Raw genomic sequence first — 19,552 nt, 5'->3', positions numbered from 1 at the left:
TTACTTGATTTTTATTTCTAATTTGAGTGCTAATCTACAAGAACAAGGGCTCGTATAAATCACTTATGTGCAATAGCAATAAGAATACACTTTAAGCTTCTTATTCACATCACAACAATGGTTACGGACACACAAGCCACCCCTGCCCAAGGGGGAAACTTAAACCCTCTCCTTACCTACTTTGTTTGCCTAAACGTATTACTAAATATGGACTATTTATCTTACTTCACTATATGTCCTAGAGTGAATAGATGGCATACTTATATGGATGAACCCTCCTATGTTTACAATAATTGGTTTTAATCTTTATTTTTAGAGCATTTTGTTCCACATACAAGCAAATTTATGCACACCCTTTTCCTAAACATAGTTATTACATTGCTTTATGTGCAAGAAACCTTTTGTACATGCATTTTCTAAACTTAAGAGTTGGATGCTTAATTAACAAACATTATTCCAAAGTCTTAGATATCTCGTGAGCCTATTTATAAATACCACCGATCTGTATGTGATTGAATGAATGAATGTTTTTAATAATGTCCACGAGGCCAAACAGCCTATGGGACCCATGGATAACCACCAAAATATAAGCATGCAAAGTCCAAAACACCGTGCCTACTACATCTCCTTTTCCTTCTGCATCTTGGATCTTCTACTGGAAATCTGCAACCCTTGTTATCTTTTCTTCTTCAAACACAATGCAACGAGTAAATGCAGAACACACACTAGTGTGCACATGATCCAAAAACAAATGCCAAATCTATATGAGATAAAAATGCCACACCCCTATTACCCTTAGACACATATATGCAAACAAATGCGTACAACATTGCAATGCCCTGATAAAGCAAAATGACCTGACTTCAAACAAACTCACCAAAAAACTTCACCCTTAGAGTATCACTGTGAATGCACCATGCTAAAGAATAACACTGAACACAGCCACTATCTTCTGACAAGAACCCAAACCTTTGATACCATATTAGAAATTATAATACAATTGTATAGTACAAGAAAAAAAGATGAAAGGCAATAGACACCAAATTTAAAATTGTGGATACAGTGCGTACTGTTAATTTCATTGATAAATTATACATCAACACTTAAACTATGCATACAACCTCATTTTATATTTCACCTGGGATGTGAACTGTGAGGTGTAAAGTATGTGGGGTAAATCCTCACAAAGGAATCTTAACATATTCTAATAGTCAGTGATCAGAACCTCCCAATGAAGAACCCTAAAAGGCACAAATGGCCATCACAACACATCACCCTAGGTGCAATACAGTTGCAAGAAACACTGAGAATGTAACACATACATGGAGAAGCAAATTATTTTAAAATGGAAAGGACCATATGGTTCATAAAACCTGTCCGATCCACAATAGCTTTATCCTTCTAATATATTTACTAAAATGAGACTCGGATCAATTATAGCATGATTTTTAGCAAGGATGTCAAACCTTCATGATTGTAGAGTACTACACCCTACTGATATTTAGAGGAATTTAAATATGTAAACGGTTTGATTAAATTATTTTACAATATGTGAAAGCAAATCCTTTCAAAGAAATCTATTTTCTGCCATTCAGAAATCCTTTCAAATAAATGTATTTTCTTTGTATAACTGGATAATCTTAAGAATATAATTTACATTTGATCCTATCCATGGATCTGACATCTTGCAGAGAGGAGGTAACAGAAAGAACTTAATAATAATATATAATTTTATATGCAATTAATTATAGGTAAAGATAATATCCGTTCTGTGCCCTATTCCCATACAATAAATTTTTCTACGCCATGAGAACAAGACACAATATTGCCAAGACTTGATACAAAATAAGATCTCTGTATCATGCGCTTGCCAATGGCTGAGGTCATCGACCTCAGCAAATAGATCTCTATCAAATTCACAAAAATGAAGAAAATTACTATTACTTTACAAGCTCTAGATGTAAGATGCTCCTCATGTAGAGAGTAGATCACAGCAAACTTCCTCAATCAAATTGTCAAATATCATTTTATCCAGTTCAACTCCTACCATTTCAACATCATCTTGCAGCTCCAGCCACCTGTTGTCTCTGTCAAGATCTTTTCCTACAATGTTATCTAGTGTATACTCCATATCTGATTGTTGGTAAAGGTAATATGAAAGCTTTAGCCATGTCTCTTCCAAAAGCTGATTACCAACAGGCATATGCTGTTGATACTTCCATTTTGTTAGCTTCACCCAAGGGCGTGGGTTAAAGAATGGCCCAAGTATTTCCAATAGCACTTCATTTATGCAATCAAAAAGGAGTTTCTCCTCTGACTCACTTCTATAAGACTCCATCTCACAAACAGAATCTGATTTTCCATGTTCATTACCTTGTAATTTTTTGTATAAAGAGGGATCCATCGGATTACTTGGTGAATGCCACTGTGAAAAAACTGTATCAGCGTTGCCACTGAAACCAGAAGCAACAAGTGCATTTATAACATACAGTAGATCAGCACTTTGTGTTTCTGGACATGGAATATGCTTTATCATCATAGATATAATATCCACATTCTCAATTTCAGGAAATGGAAATCCTGGGGCAGGTGAATGCTCTGTCTCAGATGATGATGTACAGGTATTTTCACTATCAGTGCCAGCTACTTCAATATCACGGTCCTCCAACACTGTGGTCTCCCCTTGTGAAAGGTTCTCTGATTCATGATGGATTTTTTCAGAGTCATCAAACTTAAGAAGGCGAAGACGTAACCGCAATTCTACATAGTAAAAATGAACACCAGAATTGACAAAGAATTATTAGTCATCCACTGTAACTCTTCAAAATCAATAACAATGGAACATGTGAACTACAGTTAACTCAATATCCAAGGCAATCACTATACAATAAAAGTAATGTTTTCATTTGCCTACCTTGAAGATTTGAACTTATTTTCTCAAACCCGTTAAGGCTGGGAGATTGTTCTTGGAAAGGCAACTCCAGAACTGATACAGGACTTGGATGTTCAACTTTCTCAATGTTTTCTGAAGTGTTGGTTTCACCAAGAGGCGGGTCCTCCATTTGTCTACAAGATGGAGTAATCTGTACATCGTCTCCAGGTAAATTTTCCTGTAAATCCATAGCAATTAGATCATTCAAAGAGAAAAGAGCATTTTTAATAGTTTAAGGACCAGTCACAAACTACATGCATGAATGTGTGCAGAGTATCTATTCAAAACAAAAGAGGGCAGTCAAGGTTACCTTGACAGCACATTCAATTTCAGTCCCAGACAACATATTTTTGTCCTTTGCTGAAGCAGATATCAAATTTAATGTATCCATAAGACATTGTTCAGAACCTTTATCATCTTTGGTCAAGGTTCTGTGTGTGCTGCATGGAGAACTCTCTAGTAGTTTAGTTGCCACATCAGCATAATGACAATCTACTGATGGCATACAAATTTCCTGTGGGCATAGAACATGTAAATCATCTGATGTTTCAAGTCTATTTGAATTGGAAGGTGCTTCATGATGTAGATCACACCCATTATTTGGATGAGTTTCAATGCAATTATTTGGTTGCCCAGTGTCTGCACAATTCATTTTCTTGCTACTTGACTTTCGCCCTCTCAGCAAGCTATCTTTCAAATTTGAAACTTTTCCCTTGAAGCTAGATTTTTCAACCCTAAATTTGATTGATTCAGCAGGAAGGCTGTTACCAGGTCTATCAGGACCAATTTCATTGGTACTGCTGGGGTTCACACAAGATGCATTATTTTGCCCCTCACTATTTATGCTCTCAAAATTTTTGGCTGCTGGACTCCATGGTGAAGCACCCTTGTAATCATTTACATTGATATCAGCTGAAAAACCTTCCTGCTTGGCATCAATTTCCTGCTTAATTGACTTTTTAAATTTGCTTCCTGATTCATGCATATCACAACATGATATGTCACTTTCAGCATCACCAGCACTGCCTCTATTATTTTGCTGGTGTCTGTTTGCCTGGGACACATGTTTCTTGTTTCCAGGAATAGAAAGCACTTGCCCTAATGTATATGATATTTGTCTTAATTGCTGCTGTCTTAATTTCTGCTCTTCTTCCTCCCACTGTGTAGTTCTTCGCCTTCCAGGCATAGTCTTCCTTGGTTCGTTGTTTTCATATTTAGGCAAATCAGAAGGCTTGCTAATGGAAGATGACACAGGTGGATTAGACCTGTTTGCATGCTCCCATGAATGGATGGCATCTGACACGGAAATTTCTGTACAACTGCCAATGTCTGCATCTCTGGTTGTATTTGTTGATCTACTTGGTAAACTTTTCTTTCCAGTAAAGCTAGACAACATTGAAATATCCCCCACTTGAGACATATCATTTCCCAAATCTCGTGTCACACTTTCCCTGACTTGCCTTGCAATCTGTTGAGCAATATGCCTTGGATCCTTATGTCCATTACAAAGTTGATCCTGCACACCTTCCTCGATAATCCTAGAATCATCTTTCTTCTTCTCTGCAAAACTTAATTTAAGCCTTTCCCTCACTTCTTGAAGAAAATCTTGAGTGGTACGTGTTTCCCTCACTTCTGAATCCTGAAGCTCAGTTTGAGAATGTGGAGAGCAGCTTGGGGATGGAATCATCCTGTAATTGTGAGGCCTCCCTGGACCAGGCTTTAAGACGACTATTCTTGTTGGCAAGGAAGAAGAATTTTTCTTACTGTCTGAAGACATTGAAGGGTAATTGTCTTTTTGTTCATGCATGGTACACACTGGCAATGATATGTCGGGGGACAAGGTTCTTACGTGCTGAACATCTTCTCTTTCTGAAAAAAATTTGTGGCCCTTTTGCCTCTGAAGTCTTTTCTCATTTTTATTCCCTTCTTTGGAAATTTTTGTGTGTCTGTGATCCTTTTCTCTCCACATTTCACGTCTTTTTGCTGGGCTTAATGACTTCATTTTTGGTAACTGTTCTTCTTCAGTTCCTAAATTAGACTGAATATTCTGAGTATTCTTTGCAAACAAAGAATTTGGGTCCTGAAGAAACTTCAGGAACATGTCCTTGTTTAATTGCAAAACTTCAAGTGCATCCAGAAACTCTTTAGATTGTTGAAGCTTCTCATCAGTTGCAAGGCGCTTAGCATCAATAAACTTATCACGTACAAGAGCCATCTTGGCCTCATTCAGCTTTTCATGTAAAAGTGCTTGTTTCTCAGATAGTTTTCTGTTGATTTCATCAGGCTGGCGAGGTGTTGAATGGTCCTGAAACTTTGAGGCTTGCCAGGCTGCAAATTGTTTCTTAAACTCTTGTAGCTGATGTTCCTGAGGATGATCTCGAAATGGACGAGTCCCTAAAGATGTCCTCTGATAATGATTATCCATTTCATCTTGGCTAGGATTTGGTAGACATTGTTCTTGTGGAGGTTTAGATGCTTTACCTTTTGACTTCCTTTGGAAAAAATGAACATCATGGGATGATTTAGCTTCTTGCTGCTGCTTACCAAATATCTTTTTCTGTGGATGGATCTCTGCTGATTTTATATGTTGTGCTGACACAGATTCACCTGGCATTGCATCTAATCCCATCAGACGCGCTACAACACTAGGTGTTCGTCGTTTTGAATCTGTCTCCTTCAACATTTCTTGGGCTATCAGAGTCTTGATTGGCATGCCACTTGTTTTCTTCCTTGTACTTGGTATCTTCTTCATTTCATATGCATACTGAACATTAAAAATAAGCTAAAGTTAACACAATTTACCAAAATCAATCCCAGGAAAAATAAACATATGATGATACAATGAAAGTTATTCTGGGCATTTTAAAGTTCCCAGAAAGGTCAGTGTAGCTTGATGGGTGTGACATAAAATGTATGTGGAAAATGCGTGGTTGTGATCTGTTATATGCCCCTTGAATATGGACCCTGAGCTTTGACATTAATGTGTCTTCATCTTTTTAACATTTTTACTGGGCAACTGTTACCTTTGAAATTGCATTTTTATTTTATATAAGAATTTCAGTCACATTTATAAATAAATACTTTAACCATGTTTCAAGGGTATAAATCGATTTCAACCAGAACCTTTTGCAGATTATGTCATTTGAAAAACATTAGCCACACATCTTCCCTGGTTTGAATTTTTCCAAACAAGGCCAAATCGAATGATAAAAAGAAAGATTGGCCACATTAGAGATAAATTTACTGAAAATAAGAGAGGCTCATGATATTAGAATATTTAATTATTATTTTAATGGTCATTATTGTAATTTTTTGTTTTATTTAGTTTTCTATTTTTTACTTCTATTTTTGGAAGTGGTTTCTTTTTTAGAAACATCTCCGTTTGTAATCACCTATTTATACGGCTCTCTAGTTGAATAAAATCGTCCAATTAATTTTTCATGGTATCAGAGTGTTGAAATTTTTCTTGTCTTCTAAGAATTTTTCAAAATTATTAGGGTTTGATTTTCGAAATTCAAAGGCAGATCGTGGTGTTTTTTTTAAGTCTGTAATTCGCAATTTTTAATCGCGCGGGTTGTGGTTTTCTGTTTTTCATGTGCCTGTGCTTTCGCGACTGCGCAATTTGCCTTCTACCTGCGTGACCATCCTTCTGCCCGTGAGTTTCACAGTGGCAACATGTTTTTTTCCTTGCACGATTTTCCCGTGACTGGTTTCTTGTTACTTGTTTTTTCATTAGCGATTTTTTTCTGCGGTTTTCTTGTTTTTCTTCTGTGCTCGTTCTGCCCATGCGACCTCGCCTAGGATTCGTCTGCAAGTTCCATGGTTATTTTTTTAGCCACATGAATTCTCTGTGTATTTCTCGCCGGTTTTTTATTATCCAGTAGCGCCTAGGGTTTGTGCCAGCAACACTGAAGTTTTCAAAATCGTGGGTTTTCTCTGTTCTAATCCAACACTCTTTTACAACCTCGGTTTTGATAGCCTAGGGTGTCCGACCTATCAATGGGTGTTGTGCCTCCAAATTCATGCATTGGGATTCATGGTTTTCAACATGTTTTGGGAACTGTGCCAGCTGATCGACAACTTCTGCCTCAGTTTTTGTGCCTTCACAGTGTTGACCTCTATTTTCGTGATGGCATCTTTGACCAACATAATGTCGGAGCACGACTAGAAGTTCAACGGCCGCAACTACAACACCTACAAACAACGCATGATGACCATTTTCGAGTATTGTTGCCTTGATCAGGTTGTTCTGGGCAAGACTACTTGTCCCGAAGTGGTGGGTAAAGACCAAGAAAAATTTGATGAGCAAAATCGGGAGGCTGTCATGCTCATCAAATTATCTGTCACAGATGATCAATTCCCTCAGGTGCCATCCGAAAAAATAACTAAAGATATCTGGGACCTATTGAAGGACCTTCATGAAACATCCGACAAGAGTCAAGCTTTCTTTTTGAAGAATAAGCTATTTTCTATCACGATGGATGAGAAGACATCTCTCTAGGTACATCTTACAAAGATCAAGGACATCTGTGACCAATTGGAGGCTATTGGCCGTAACATGGTGGAAGAGGATATGGTAGTGATCATGCTGAAAAGCCTGCCCCAATCCTACGATCATTTCATTGAGATGCTCAATATCACCTCTACTAATGTTGATCTGAAGTTTCCTAATCTCTTCAACAAGCTTCTGTAGTAGGATAGATGGAAGCAATAGTTTGGAAGCAGTGCTAGTTCGTCCTCCCTTGAATAGGCCTTCACAACCAAAGCCTCGGATAAAAGTAAAGGCAAACCTCAGGCCTCCCAACAAAAAACACAAGGTCAATCTCAAGAGTCTTCCAAGAAGAAAAGTGTCCAATGCAACTACTGTCACAAGTTTGGCCACATGAAAAAAGATTGCAAGAAACAGTTGGTGTCCGAGCAATCTCGATCGGGAGGGTCTTAGCAAAAGGCCCAAGCTGCGACGCATTTTGATCAGGAGTCTGCCTTCTATGTGTTTGTGAGCACACACCCATCCAATCAAGAGAAATCATCTGCCTGGTACATTGATTCTGGTGCCTCTTGGCATTTCACACATCGTCGAGATTCGTTTACAGAGTACACGCCTTTCACATATTCAGTAGAATTTGGAGGAGGCGAAGAGTATACTGTTGTCGGCAAGGGCAATGTTCAGATTTCTTTTGGAGGGAGAGATTTGATATTTCTCAAATATACTTTGTCCCAAGTATGGAGCTCAATCTACTGTCAGTCAATCAAATTATGTAGAATTCTCCACAATTGGATGTCATCTTCAATTCACACAAGTGCAACATTGTTGATAGGGAGTCTTGCACTACAGTTGCTATTGGCTTTGAGGATCTCTGGCATCAGCGGGGGCACCTAAATATTCACTATCTCTCTTAGTTAGTTTGGGAGGGTCTAGTTGTTGGATTACCTGAGATTCAGACTCAAAATCATTGAGTTTGCAGAGCTTGTCAGGCTGGAAAGCAACATCAAATTCCGTGTTTAGATGGCGATGCTTGGAGAGCATCCAAGGTCTTACAGTTGGTTCATGCAAATATCTGTGGCTCGATGAACACTCCATCAATTATTGGAAGCAAGTATTTTCTACTATTAGTTGATGATTTCAGCAGGAAAATGTGGGTGTATTTTCTTAAGCACAAATTAGAGGTGTTCAACATGTTTCAGAAGTTTAAGGCCTTAGTGGAAAAAGAGTCTAGTTGTCAGATAGTTACTCTTTGGTCTGACAATGGAAGGGAATTTTGTTCTATTGATTTCTCCAACTTTTGTGCATCATATGGCATTAAGCATTAGCTTACCACACCTTACACCCCTTAGCAGAATGGTTTTGTTGAGTGTAGGAACTGTACAATTAGTGAGGTGGCTTGGTCTATGTTGGAGCATAGAAATGTTCCAAAGAAATTTTGGGTGAAAGTAGTCTACACTGCTGTTTATCTTCTAAACCGGTCTCCCACACAAACCATTAAGAAGATGACCCCAGAGGAAGCCTGGTTTGGAAGAAAGCCCAAAATCAGTCATCTGAAGGTTTTTGGCTCTACTACTTATGTTTGGGTTCTAGATGCCAAGCGCACGAAGCTGGATTCCAAGAGCCAGAAATTGATGTTCACAGGCTATAGTGACACTCACAAGGCTTATCGGCTGATTGATGTTGACACTGATCGTCTCATATTCAGTCGAGTTGTGGAATTCGATGAAAAACAAGGGCCTTTCAGCCTTCTCCTATTTTGAGCCTTGAGGATCAACCTTCGAAGGCTACAGATATGGGTGTTCATCTTCTATTAGCTCCACTTGATGGGAGGCATTAAGATGACTTTGTAGTTGTGGGGTCTCCCAGACATGACATTACACCACCCGGTTTTCCTCAGGAATCTCAGGATCCGCATCCAGATGAGTTTGCTTGTAATGTCCCCTTCTTGGACCTGATTTTCTCTGCGACCGTTGGTCTTTTGTTTGGAAACTCGGAGGCCAGTCGGAAGGAATAATTAGGGTTTCCTATTTTTGAGGAGGACATTGTTCATTTTGGGTGGTTTCCTTGGCGGTTTCTTTCTGGTTGCTCAGAGAGCTTCGCAACGGTATATTCATCTCTGCTTTCGAGGCAATTCTTAGAATTTACTATTTTTAGTAAGTTCTATTTTTGGCAGTATCCAGGTGGCATCAGGCAATCTCCTTTTCTTGTTCAGTCGACTCAAAAGGGCGTAGACAGATTCGAGCTCCAGAATGCAAGGTTGAGAAGTCAAGTAATTTCAATTTTAAAATAACATTATAATTATAATGTTATTTTACCCCTTGGCCTAGTCAAATGACTTAATGACAACTTAAAAGGGGGTTTCTAAGGGTGGCGCCTTCATGGAGTATATTTAATATTTTTTTTTGTCCTAAGCCAAAGTCAAAACCAAGGCGTGACTTACCAAGGTGAAGACTTTATTATATACCTTGACTTTTGGCGCTAGGAAAGATGGGACGCTATGTTGAAGGTGAGATTAGGGTTTGAGGTGAAGTTGCATTTAGGGTTTCGTGGAGTCCAAGGAATCTATATATTGGAGTCTTGTGCATCATGGAGGGATCTTTTTGCAGAATTTTGTCTGGCTGCCGTCTAGCTCTGGGATTTGCTTCAAGGAATGAAGGCCTTCTAGCACAGGCATCGCTTCTTGTTTGAAAGACAACAACTAGTGGTGATTTAATCTCTTTATGTGTTGCATTTATTTAGCTTATTGTCCTCAGTGTATTGCATTGTTAGTTCTTAGGCATGTTAGTGTTTTCAGTTTACTGCATTCAGGACATAGCGAATCCATGTTTTCATTCATAAATCATAAAATACCAAAAATATTGTTCTGGGTATCAACCCATTGTCTTTGCTAGACCTAGGCGTTGCATTTTCCAAGTTTGTGGAATTTTTGGAGTTTGCATTGTTTTTTAAGAGCAATCGTACTATTCAGCTGGGCCGTACCATTTGGGGTGCATTGGAATTCGTACTGATTTAATGCATGGGTTTGGGTCTTGTTTCCTTGACATGTCTTAGGCATCTCCATTGTTAAGGTTGATTGCATTTGCTTTCTGGTCAATTGGGGGTCACACGTGAAGAATATGAGCATGTGAAGTAGTCCCATAGACTACTGTTTTATTCATTGAATGTGCAGATTTGTAACAGGAACCTGGAATCCAGTATTTTGATTCTTGAAGCATTTGGGCTTGGAATTTCTATCTACAATCAGAATGGTTCTTCATAATGTAATGCTGATCCTTTAAAAATGTCACAAGATATTAGCAGAGGAATACGCATTTTGTAAAACTGACAGTAGTACTGGCAGTCTTGATTTCTTGCTCAATTCTGGTTGTAATTCTCAATTTCAATTAAAGTTGTTGTAACAGTTTATCCTCCACCCTATGGTAGCTACTCTCCCTTCTTGGGTCGGAAAGCACATTCCGGGTGTTGAGTGTTTTCAGTTTCTGCATCTCTAATCAAACAAGCATTAGAGTTTTCTGCATAAGCAACTGTTTTTAAGATCCTCTGACCAATGCTCGCCATCTCGGCGCCATGCTGGTTAGAGTTTTTCTGCATGAGCAACTGTTTTTAAGATCCTCTGACCAATGCTCGCCATCCACGGCGCATTCTGGGTAGAGTTGTTTCAGCACATGGAATTATATTCTAACTTAAACGTACAATCATCTAAGTTATTTCAATCCAACTTGTTTTAAAGTTTAAAAAAAAAATTGGCTAGGGATATTTCAGTGGTATCAGAGCCAAGATTCTGCCATCCTGTGAGCAACTTGTCTATGAGTGACAGAGAAAAACGATATTGGGCAAGAGAAGATAAGAAGGTTGGGAAACAATTTCAGTTTCATCAGCCTCCTGAGGGTCAAACAGCCTCAGAAGTCTTGTGGGCTCACTGGGAGTCTTCTCAGGAATCTGATATGGCAGAGGGTGAGAGATCAGTTGGGGGTAATGAGAGGCACACCCACAACAGAGAAGATAGCGGAAAGGAAAGGGAAAGATCTCTGAGTCCCGGGAAGAGGTTTGAAAGAAAGATGGATGCTTTGATGGACATGGTCTCCCTCATGATGGGAAAAATGGGTCAGAACACCACTCCTCAAAATAACACAGGCCATAGAGGAGAGTATAGTGCTTCCAAACCGCATGATGAGCATGTAGGCCGGATAGTGCCTAATAATACCAACATTTCTTCCAGACCCTTTAAACCCACCTTTCTGGCACCCGTAATTAATCAGCCTGATCCCGAGGAGAATGCTTCCTTTGTGGAGCAGTTGAGACTCGGTCGAGCAGAGTATGATTCTCTACCTGACGACATCAAAATGGATATGTCCTATAATGATTTCATGGATCATAAAAGGAAAAACAAAGGACAAGGGAGATATCATGATCAGAGGAGACCATTAAATCAAGGAGACTTGTACCAAGCTGTCAACAAAGTTACACTTCCCCACTTTGACGGGAGTGATTCCAATTCAGCCCGAGCTTGGATTCAAAAGCTGGATAACTATCTAGCTCTCCGACCAATGGCAGAAGAAGAAGCGATCAAGTTCGCTACGCTACACCTTGATGGGGTGGCGCACGAGTGGTGGTACCATGGCCTCATCACCTTGGGTCATAGGTCTATCACAGCATATGATGAGTTCACCACTAGGCTCATTGAGAGATTTGAGAAGAAGGATCCTGAAATCCACTTTAGAGAACTTGCACAACTAAGACAGTATGGCACAGTCGATGCCTACATTGCAGAATTTCAACGGCTCTCAGTCATGGTGACAGGAATCACGGAAAGGAGGTTGGTGATTCTTTTCAGTGAAGGGTTGACAGAACCTCTCAAGGGGTGGATAAAAGCCTTCGATCCCCCATCATTGCAAGAGGCCATGAAAAAAGCAAGAAATATGGAGTGGGCCGCTCCTAAGGCCAAATTTCAGTCAAATTCCCCCTTTCAGAAAAGGGATAAGGGAAAAAGGCCTCAGCATAGACCGCCCTTGAGACCTCAACACCAAGAGTTCAAGAACCGCAATCCCAATGTCACCCGGTTGGATCCAGAAACCCTGAATGAACTCAGAAGAAAGGGGTTATGTTTCCGGTGTAGGGAAAAATGGTCACCAGATCATGTTTGCCAAAAGGGGGTTAAGTTCAATCAGATTGAATATTATTCTGCTGGTGAGAGTGGTTCTGAATTTTCCGACCAGCAATCTGATTTTGAAGAAAGTGAAGGAGATAGAGCCCCAGAAGAATCTGGAGATGAAAGGGAGTGTGGGGGAGTCTTGGCCCAACTCTCTAGTTTTCAAAGAAACGAATCATTCAAGGTTCGTGGGATGATCAAAGGGCAGCGAATTGTAGCCTTGATCGACACTGGAGCAACACATAACTTCATTAATGAAGTTGTGGTAGCCAAGAAGGGGCTGCAAACTGAAGAGTTTGAAGGGTTTAAGGTCATGGTTGCCGATGGATTCCATATCTCTTGCACCAAGAAGATTTCAAACATGACCATGCAGTTGGGAAACTACGAAGTCAAGGATGACTTCTACGTAGTACACATTGGGGATACTGATGCTGTCCTTGGTATTCAATGGTTGCGTTCTCTTGGGGAGATTTCCTTGAATCTGCAGACTATGGAGTTGAAGTTTCAATCAGATGGGAAGAAGATAGTTCTAAGAGGAATGTCTAATGGAGGTCCGCGAGTTGTGTCATTCAAGAGAATGGCAAGACTGATCCGTCACGATCAAGCTGAGTGGATTGCTGAATGTATAATCCTCCCTGCTAGTCCTGTTGAGACTAAACGTGACCAACCTCCTGACATCCAGTCTCTTCTCACAAAGAAAAGTGCGGTTTTTGCCGACTTGCCTCCTGGACCTCCACCTGAACGGGGTTCAGAACACATTATAGAGCTCAAGGAAGGAGCTAAACCGGTGATCACAACTCCATATCGGTATCCGAAGAGGCAGAAAGATGAAATAGAGAGGAATATTCAAGAACTCTTGGAGATGGGTTTCATTCGCCCAAGCAAGAGCCCCTTCGCTTCTGCAATGGTTTTGGTGAAGAAGAAGGATGGGACCATGCGCATGTGCGTGGACTATCGTGCTTTGAATCAAAGCACCATCAAAAATAGATACCCCATTCCCAGAATTGATGAACTTATTGATGAGTTACATGGGGCCAAGTTCTTCTCGAAGATCGATCTGAGGTCGGGCTACCATCAGATTCGGATGAGGGGGTCTGACGTTGAGAAGACAGCTTTCAGATGCCACTATGGTCATTTTGAATTCCTAGTCATGCCCTTTGGGTTGACTAATGCTCCGGCCACCTTTCAGTCTTGCATGAACCGTGTTTTTCAGAATCAGCTAAGGAAATTTGTATTGATATTTTTTGATGACATTCTGATTTACAGCAAGACTTGGGATGATCATCTCAAGCACTTGGAAGGAGTGCTTAATATCCTGGAGTCTGAGAGTTTGTTCACTAAAGCTTCCAAATGTGAATTTGGAATGGAGAAGTTATTGTACCTAGGTCACATAATCAGTGCTGAAGGAGTGAAGGTGGACCCGGAAAAGATAAAAGCAGTCATGGATTGGCCACCCCCTGAGAATTTGACTCAATTGAAAGGGTTTTTAGGTCTGTGTGGGTTTTATCGGAGATTTGTTAAGGGGTATTCACAAAATGCAGCTCCCCTTACTGATCTCACCAAAAAGGGGGCCTTTGTTTGGTCCGAAAAGGCTCAAGTGGTGTTTGACAAATTTAAGAAGATAATGAGCTCGTGTCCAGTTTTAGCCATTCCTGATTTCTCCAAACCATTTGAGCTGCAGTGTGATGCATCAGGTGAAGGAGTGGGGGCTGTCCTGATGCAAGACAAACACCCTATCGTGTTTGAGAGTAGAAAATTACGGGGTGTAGAAAGGACATACTCGATTTATGACAAAGAAATGCTTGCCATTATGCATGCATTAGCCAAGTTCAGGCAGTATTTGGTGGGGAACAAATTCGTGGTGAAAACTGACCACAATAGCCTCAAGCATTTCATGCATCAGAAAGATCTAAATGAGAGGCAACAGAAATGGGTAAGTAAGCTTCAAGCCTATGACTTTGACATTGAATATGTCAAAGGGAAAAATAATATCGTGGCCGATGCTCTGTCTAGAAGACCTCATCTTAGCTCATTGTGTGAGCTTACTGCAGATTGGAGAGATTTGTTGCTTGCTGATTATGCCAAAAATCAGTTTGCAACCAGCATTCTTGAAGGTACTTTTCATGATGAAAGGTACAAGGTGGTTGAGGGATTGATCCATTACAAGGGAAGGATCTTTTTGGTGTCCGATTCTAAATTGAAGAAGAAGATTCTTCTGACTTTTCATGATATTCCGGTTGCTGGTCACCAAGGGTTTTTCAAGACATATAGGCAGATCCGAGAAAGGTTTTCTTGGAAAGGGTTGAAGGGAGAAGTACAACGCTACATCTAGGAATGTCCTGTTTGTCAAGTAAATAAGAATGAGAATACTTTACCTGCCGGTTTGCTGCAACCCCTCCCCATTCCTAATCAAAAATGGGAAAGTATCTCGATGGATTTCATCACCGGGTTGCCCAAATCTCAAGGGAAGGACTGTATTTATGTAGTGGTGGATAGGCTTACCAAATTTGCTCATTTCTTCGCCATTACCAGCACTTTTTCTGCAGCACAAGTTGCAGATCTGTTCTTTCGGGAGGTGTTTAGGCTGCATGGGGTACCCAAAAACATTGTAAGTGATAGGGACAGCAAGTTCTTAAGTACTTTTTGGCAAGAAGTTTTCAGAATGAGTGGTACTGTGCTCACTCCAAGCACTAGTTATCACCCCCAAACAGATGGTCAGACTGAAGTAGTGAACAAGTGGTTGGAAGGCTACTTAAGAAATTATGTGTCAGAACAGCAAAGAGCATGGGTCAAGTGGCTGCACCTAGGGGAGTACTGCTACAACTCTTCGTTCCATATGTCGATAAAGATGTCTCCTTTCTTGGCACTTTATGGGTATGAAGCTCCTAGTTTTGCAGATTTGGTTTTTGGTGATAGCAAAGCACCCTTAGCCAAGGATATGTTGCAGAAAAATCAAGACATAATGAAATCTTTGAAAGAAAATTTGCAGATTGCACAAAATCAGCAGAAGTTGTATGCTGATCAGAGGCGTAGTGAGCGCTCATTCGAAGTTGGGGATATGGTCTATCTGCGATTGCAGCCTTATAGACAGTCTACTCTCAAAAAGAGTGGAGCTGAGAAGCTCAAACCTCGCTTCTATGGGCCATTCAAGGTCATCAGAAAGGTTGGGGCAGTAGCTTATGAATTGGAGCTACCTTCTAATAGTAGAGTCCATAATGTCTTCCATGTATCTCGTCTCAAGAAGGCTCTTGGACATAATGTGGTACCTTCGTCACAATTACCCCCCCTGGATGAAGAGGGACAATTGGTTCTAATTCCCGAAGAGATACTTGATGTCAGAGAACGGTCTTTGAGGAAAAGAACTATCAGAGAATACTTAGTGAAGTGGAAGAACCTGCCTTTGGAGGATGCAACTTGGGAAAGTGATGAGATATTGCAGCATCCCGGTTTGCGATTGCTTGGGGACAAGCAATCTTGGGGAGGGCGGACTGTAATGTCCCCTTCTTGGACCTGATTTTCTCTGCGACCGTTGGTCTTTTGTTTGGAAACTCGGAGGCCAGTCGGAAGGAATAATTAGGGTTTCCTATTTTTGAGGAGGACATTGTTCATTTTGGGTGGTTTCCTTGGCGGTTTCTTTCTGGTTGCTCAGAGAGCTTCGCAACGGTATATTCATCTCTGCTTTCGAGGCAATTCTTAGAATTTACTATTTTTAGTAAGTTCTATTTTTGGCAGTATCCAGGTGGCATCAGGCAATCTCCTTTTCTTGTTCAGTCGACTCAAAAGGGTGTAGACAGATTCGAGCTCCAGAATGCAAGGTTGAGAAGTCAAGTAATTTCAATTTTAAAATAACATTATAATTATAATGTTATTTTACCCCTTGGCCTAGTCAAATGACTTAATGACAACTTAAAAGGGGGTTTCTAAGGGTGGCGCCTTCATGGAGTATATTTAATATTTTTTTTTTGTCCTAAGCCAAAGTCAAAACCAAGGCGTGACTTACCAAGGTGAAGACTTTATTATATACCTTGACTTTTGGCGCTAGGAAAGATGGGACGCTATGTTGAAGGTGAGATTAGGGTTTGAGGTGAAGTTGCATTTAGGGTTTCGTGGAGTCCAAGGAATCTATATATTGGAGTCTTGTGCATCATGGAGGGATCTTTTTGCAGAATTTTGTCTGGCTGCCGTCTAGCTCTGGGATTTGCTTCAAGGAATGAAGGCCTTCTAGCACAGGCATCGCTTCTTGTTTGAAAGACAACAACTAGTGGTGATTTAATCTCTTTATGTGTTGCATTTATTTAGCTTATTGTCCTCAGTGTATTGCATTGTTAGTTCTTAGGCATGTTAGTGTTTTCAGTTTACTGCATTCAGGACATAGCGAATCCATGTTTTCATTCATAAATCATAAAATACCAAAAATATTGTTCTGGGTATCAACCCATTGTCTTTGCTAGACCTAGGCGTTGCATTTTCCAAGTTTGTGGAATTTTTGGAGTTTGCATTGTTTTTTAAGAGCAATCGTACTATTCAGCTGGGCCGTACCATTTGGGGTGCATTGGAATTCGTACTGATTTAATGCATGGGTTTGGGTCTTGTTTCCTTGACATGTCTTAGGTATCTCCATTGTTAAGGTTGATTGCATTTGCTTTCTGGTCAATTGGGGGTCACACGTGAAGAATATGAGCATGTGAAGTAGTCCCATAGACTACTGTTTTATTCATTGAATGTGCAGATTTGTAACAGGAACCTGGAATCCAGTATTTTGATTCTTGAAGCATTTGGGCTTGGAATTTCTATCTACAATCAGAATGGTTCTTCATAATGTAATGCTGATCCTTTAAAAATGTCACAAGATATTAGCAGAGGAATACGCATTTTGTAAAACTGACAGTAGTACTGGCAGTCTTGATTTCTTGCTCAATTCTGGTTGTAATTCTCAATTTCAATTAAAGTTGTTGTAACAGTTTATCCTCCACCCTATGGTAGCTACTCTCCCTTCTTGGGTCGGAAAGCACATTCCGGGTGTTGAGTGTTTTCAGTTTCTGCATCTCTAATCAAACAAGCATTAGAGTTTTCTGCATAAGCAACTGTTTTTAAGATCCTCTGACCAATGCTCGCCATCTCGGCGCCATGCTGGTTAGAGTTTTTCTGCATGAGCAACTGTTTTTAAAATCCTCTGACCAATGCTCGCCATCCACGGCGCATTCTGGGTAGAGTTGTTTCAGCAAATGGAATTATATTCTAACTTAAACGTACAATCATCTAAGTTATTGCAATCCAACTTGTTTTAAAGTTTAAAAAAAAAATTGGCTAGGGATATTTCATTGCTCCAGATAGCCTAGGTGATGTTGTTCCTCTTGCAACAAATGTTGGTACTTCTACTCTCCGACCTAAGTGGTGGGCCATGACCATTGGTGATCTTCGTGATGATAAACTGGTTGGGGGTAGATTAGCTAGAGGTAAGAGCAAGTAGAACATTGTTAATTTTTCTCTTATGACTAACATTCATAGTATTTATGAGCCTTAGACATATTTAGAGGCTAAAGGTGTACTTGAGTGGGAACAGGCTATGGCAACTGAATATAATAGTCTTCTGAAGAAGAACACTTGGGTCCTGTCTAATCATCCATCAGGGAAGACACCCATTGGTTGAAAATGGGTGTATAAAGTCAAGTATAAGGCTCATGGAACCCTTGATAAGTACAAGGCTTAGTTAGTAGCAAAAAGGTTTTCATAGGAGGGCATAGACTATGAAGAGACATTTTCTCCCACATCCAAGATGAGCACCATTCGCCTTGTCCTCGCGATTTCAGCCCAGTTTGGATAGAAAGTCCATCAAATGGATGTCAAGAGTGCTTTCCTCAATGGTGATTTGCAAGAAGAAGTCTATATGACGCAACTTCCAGGTTTCAAGGTTGTTGGTAAGGAACACTAGGTACGCAGACTAGTGAAAGCACTCTATGGCCTCAAGTAGGCTCCTCGTACATGGTACATTAAAATTGATAAGTACTTGATTAGTCAAGGCTTTCAGAGGAGTCTTTTCGATCCCAATTTGTATGTCAAGCATACTGGTGGTGCTATTCTTCTTCTTATTATCTATGTTGATGATTTGATCATTACTAGTAGTGCAACACATTTGGTCGACTAGGTCAAATAGAATTTGTGCAAGACTTTTGATATGACAGATTGTGGACTTCCTCATTATTGTCTCGGTGTAGAGGTTTGGTAGACAGATAGCCACATATTCATTTCTCAGTCAAAGTATGCAAAGAGTTTGCTGGATAAATTTTAGATGCACGATTGCAAACCTGCATCTACACCTATGGAGAAAGGGCTGAAACTATCAACCAAATCAGATTCACCTGTTGTGGATGAAACTTCATTCAGACAACTAGTGGGCAGCCTCATCTATCTCACCGCCACTATACCTGACATCAGTTATGTTGTGAGCTGCATTTCTCGCTTCATGTCAGCCCCAAAAGTTGAACATTGGGTTGCAGCAAAGCGTGTGCTGAGATATGTGAGGAGCACTCATGACTTTGGTATTTTGTATAGCGGAAGCAAATATCCTAGACTCATTGGTTTTACAGACTTAGATTGAGCAGGTTGTGTTGATGACAGAAAGTCTACTTCTGGGTATGTTTTCAGTTTGGGCACAGGTGCAGTCACATGGACCAGCAAGAAGCAGCAGGTAGTAGCTCTTTCCTCGACCGAAGCAAAGTATCAGGGAACTGTTAAGGTAGCTTGTGAGGTAGTTTGGCTTTGAAGGATGCTTGTTGACATGCAATTGTCTCAAGTAGGACCTACTCCCTTCTTCTATGATAATCAAGGGGTTATGTAATTAGCCAAAAATCTAGTCTTCCATGAGTGGACTAAGCATGTGGATATTCATTGTCATTTCATCCAAAAGCATGTCGAAGATGGATCAGTGATCTTGTAGTACATTCCAAGACCAGTTGCAGATATTCTTACCAAGTTTCTTAGTCCA

The 19,552-nt window shown here is 40.2% G+C and overlaps 1 protein-coding gene across 4 annotated transcripts in view; it reads right to left on the bottom strand.

The window, feature by feature from the left end:
• Positions 1-1,712: 1,712 nt before the first annotated feature.
• The window catches only part of LOC131035242 (uncharacterized), a 71,119-nt gene continuing 53,279 nt past the window's right edge, over positions 1,713-19,552 (bottom strand). For all 4 annotated transcript variants that reach the window (XM_059221405.1, XM_057966908.2, XM_057966910.2 and 1 more), the window contains 3 exons: positions 3,243-5,696; positions 2,915-3,110; positions 1,713-2,760 (listed from right to left, as the gene is read on the bottom strand). In XM_059221405.1, the coding sequence (XP_059077388.1) occupies positions 1,973-2,760; positions 2,915-3,110; positions 3,243-5,696 (3,438 nt within the window). In that variant the 3' untranslated portion in view covers positions 1,713-1,972. The remainder of the gene's footprint in view (positions 2,761-2,914; positions 3,111-3,242; positions 5,697-19,552) is intronic.

The sequence above is a fragment of the Cryptomeria japonica genome, chromosome 5 (assembly GCF_030272615.1).
Source record: "Cryptomeria japonica chromosome 5, Sugi_1.0, whole genome shotgun sequence".
Taxonomy (NCBI): Eukaryota; Viridiplantae; Streptophyta; class Pinopsida; order Cupressales; family Cupressaceae; genus Cryptomeria; species Cryptomeria japonica.
Note: the sequence above shows the minus strand (reverse complement) of the source record. Positions and strands in the feature narration are given on the sequence as shown.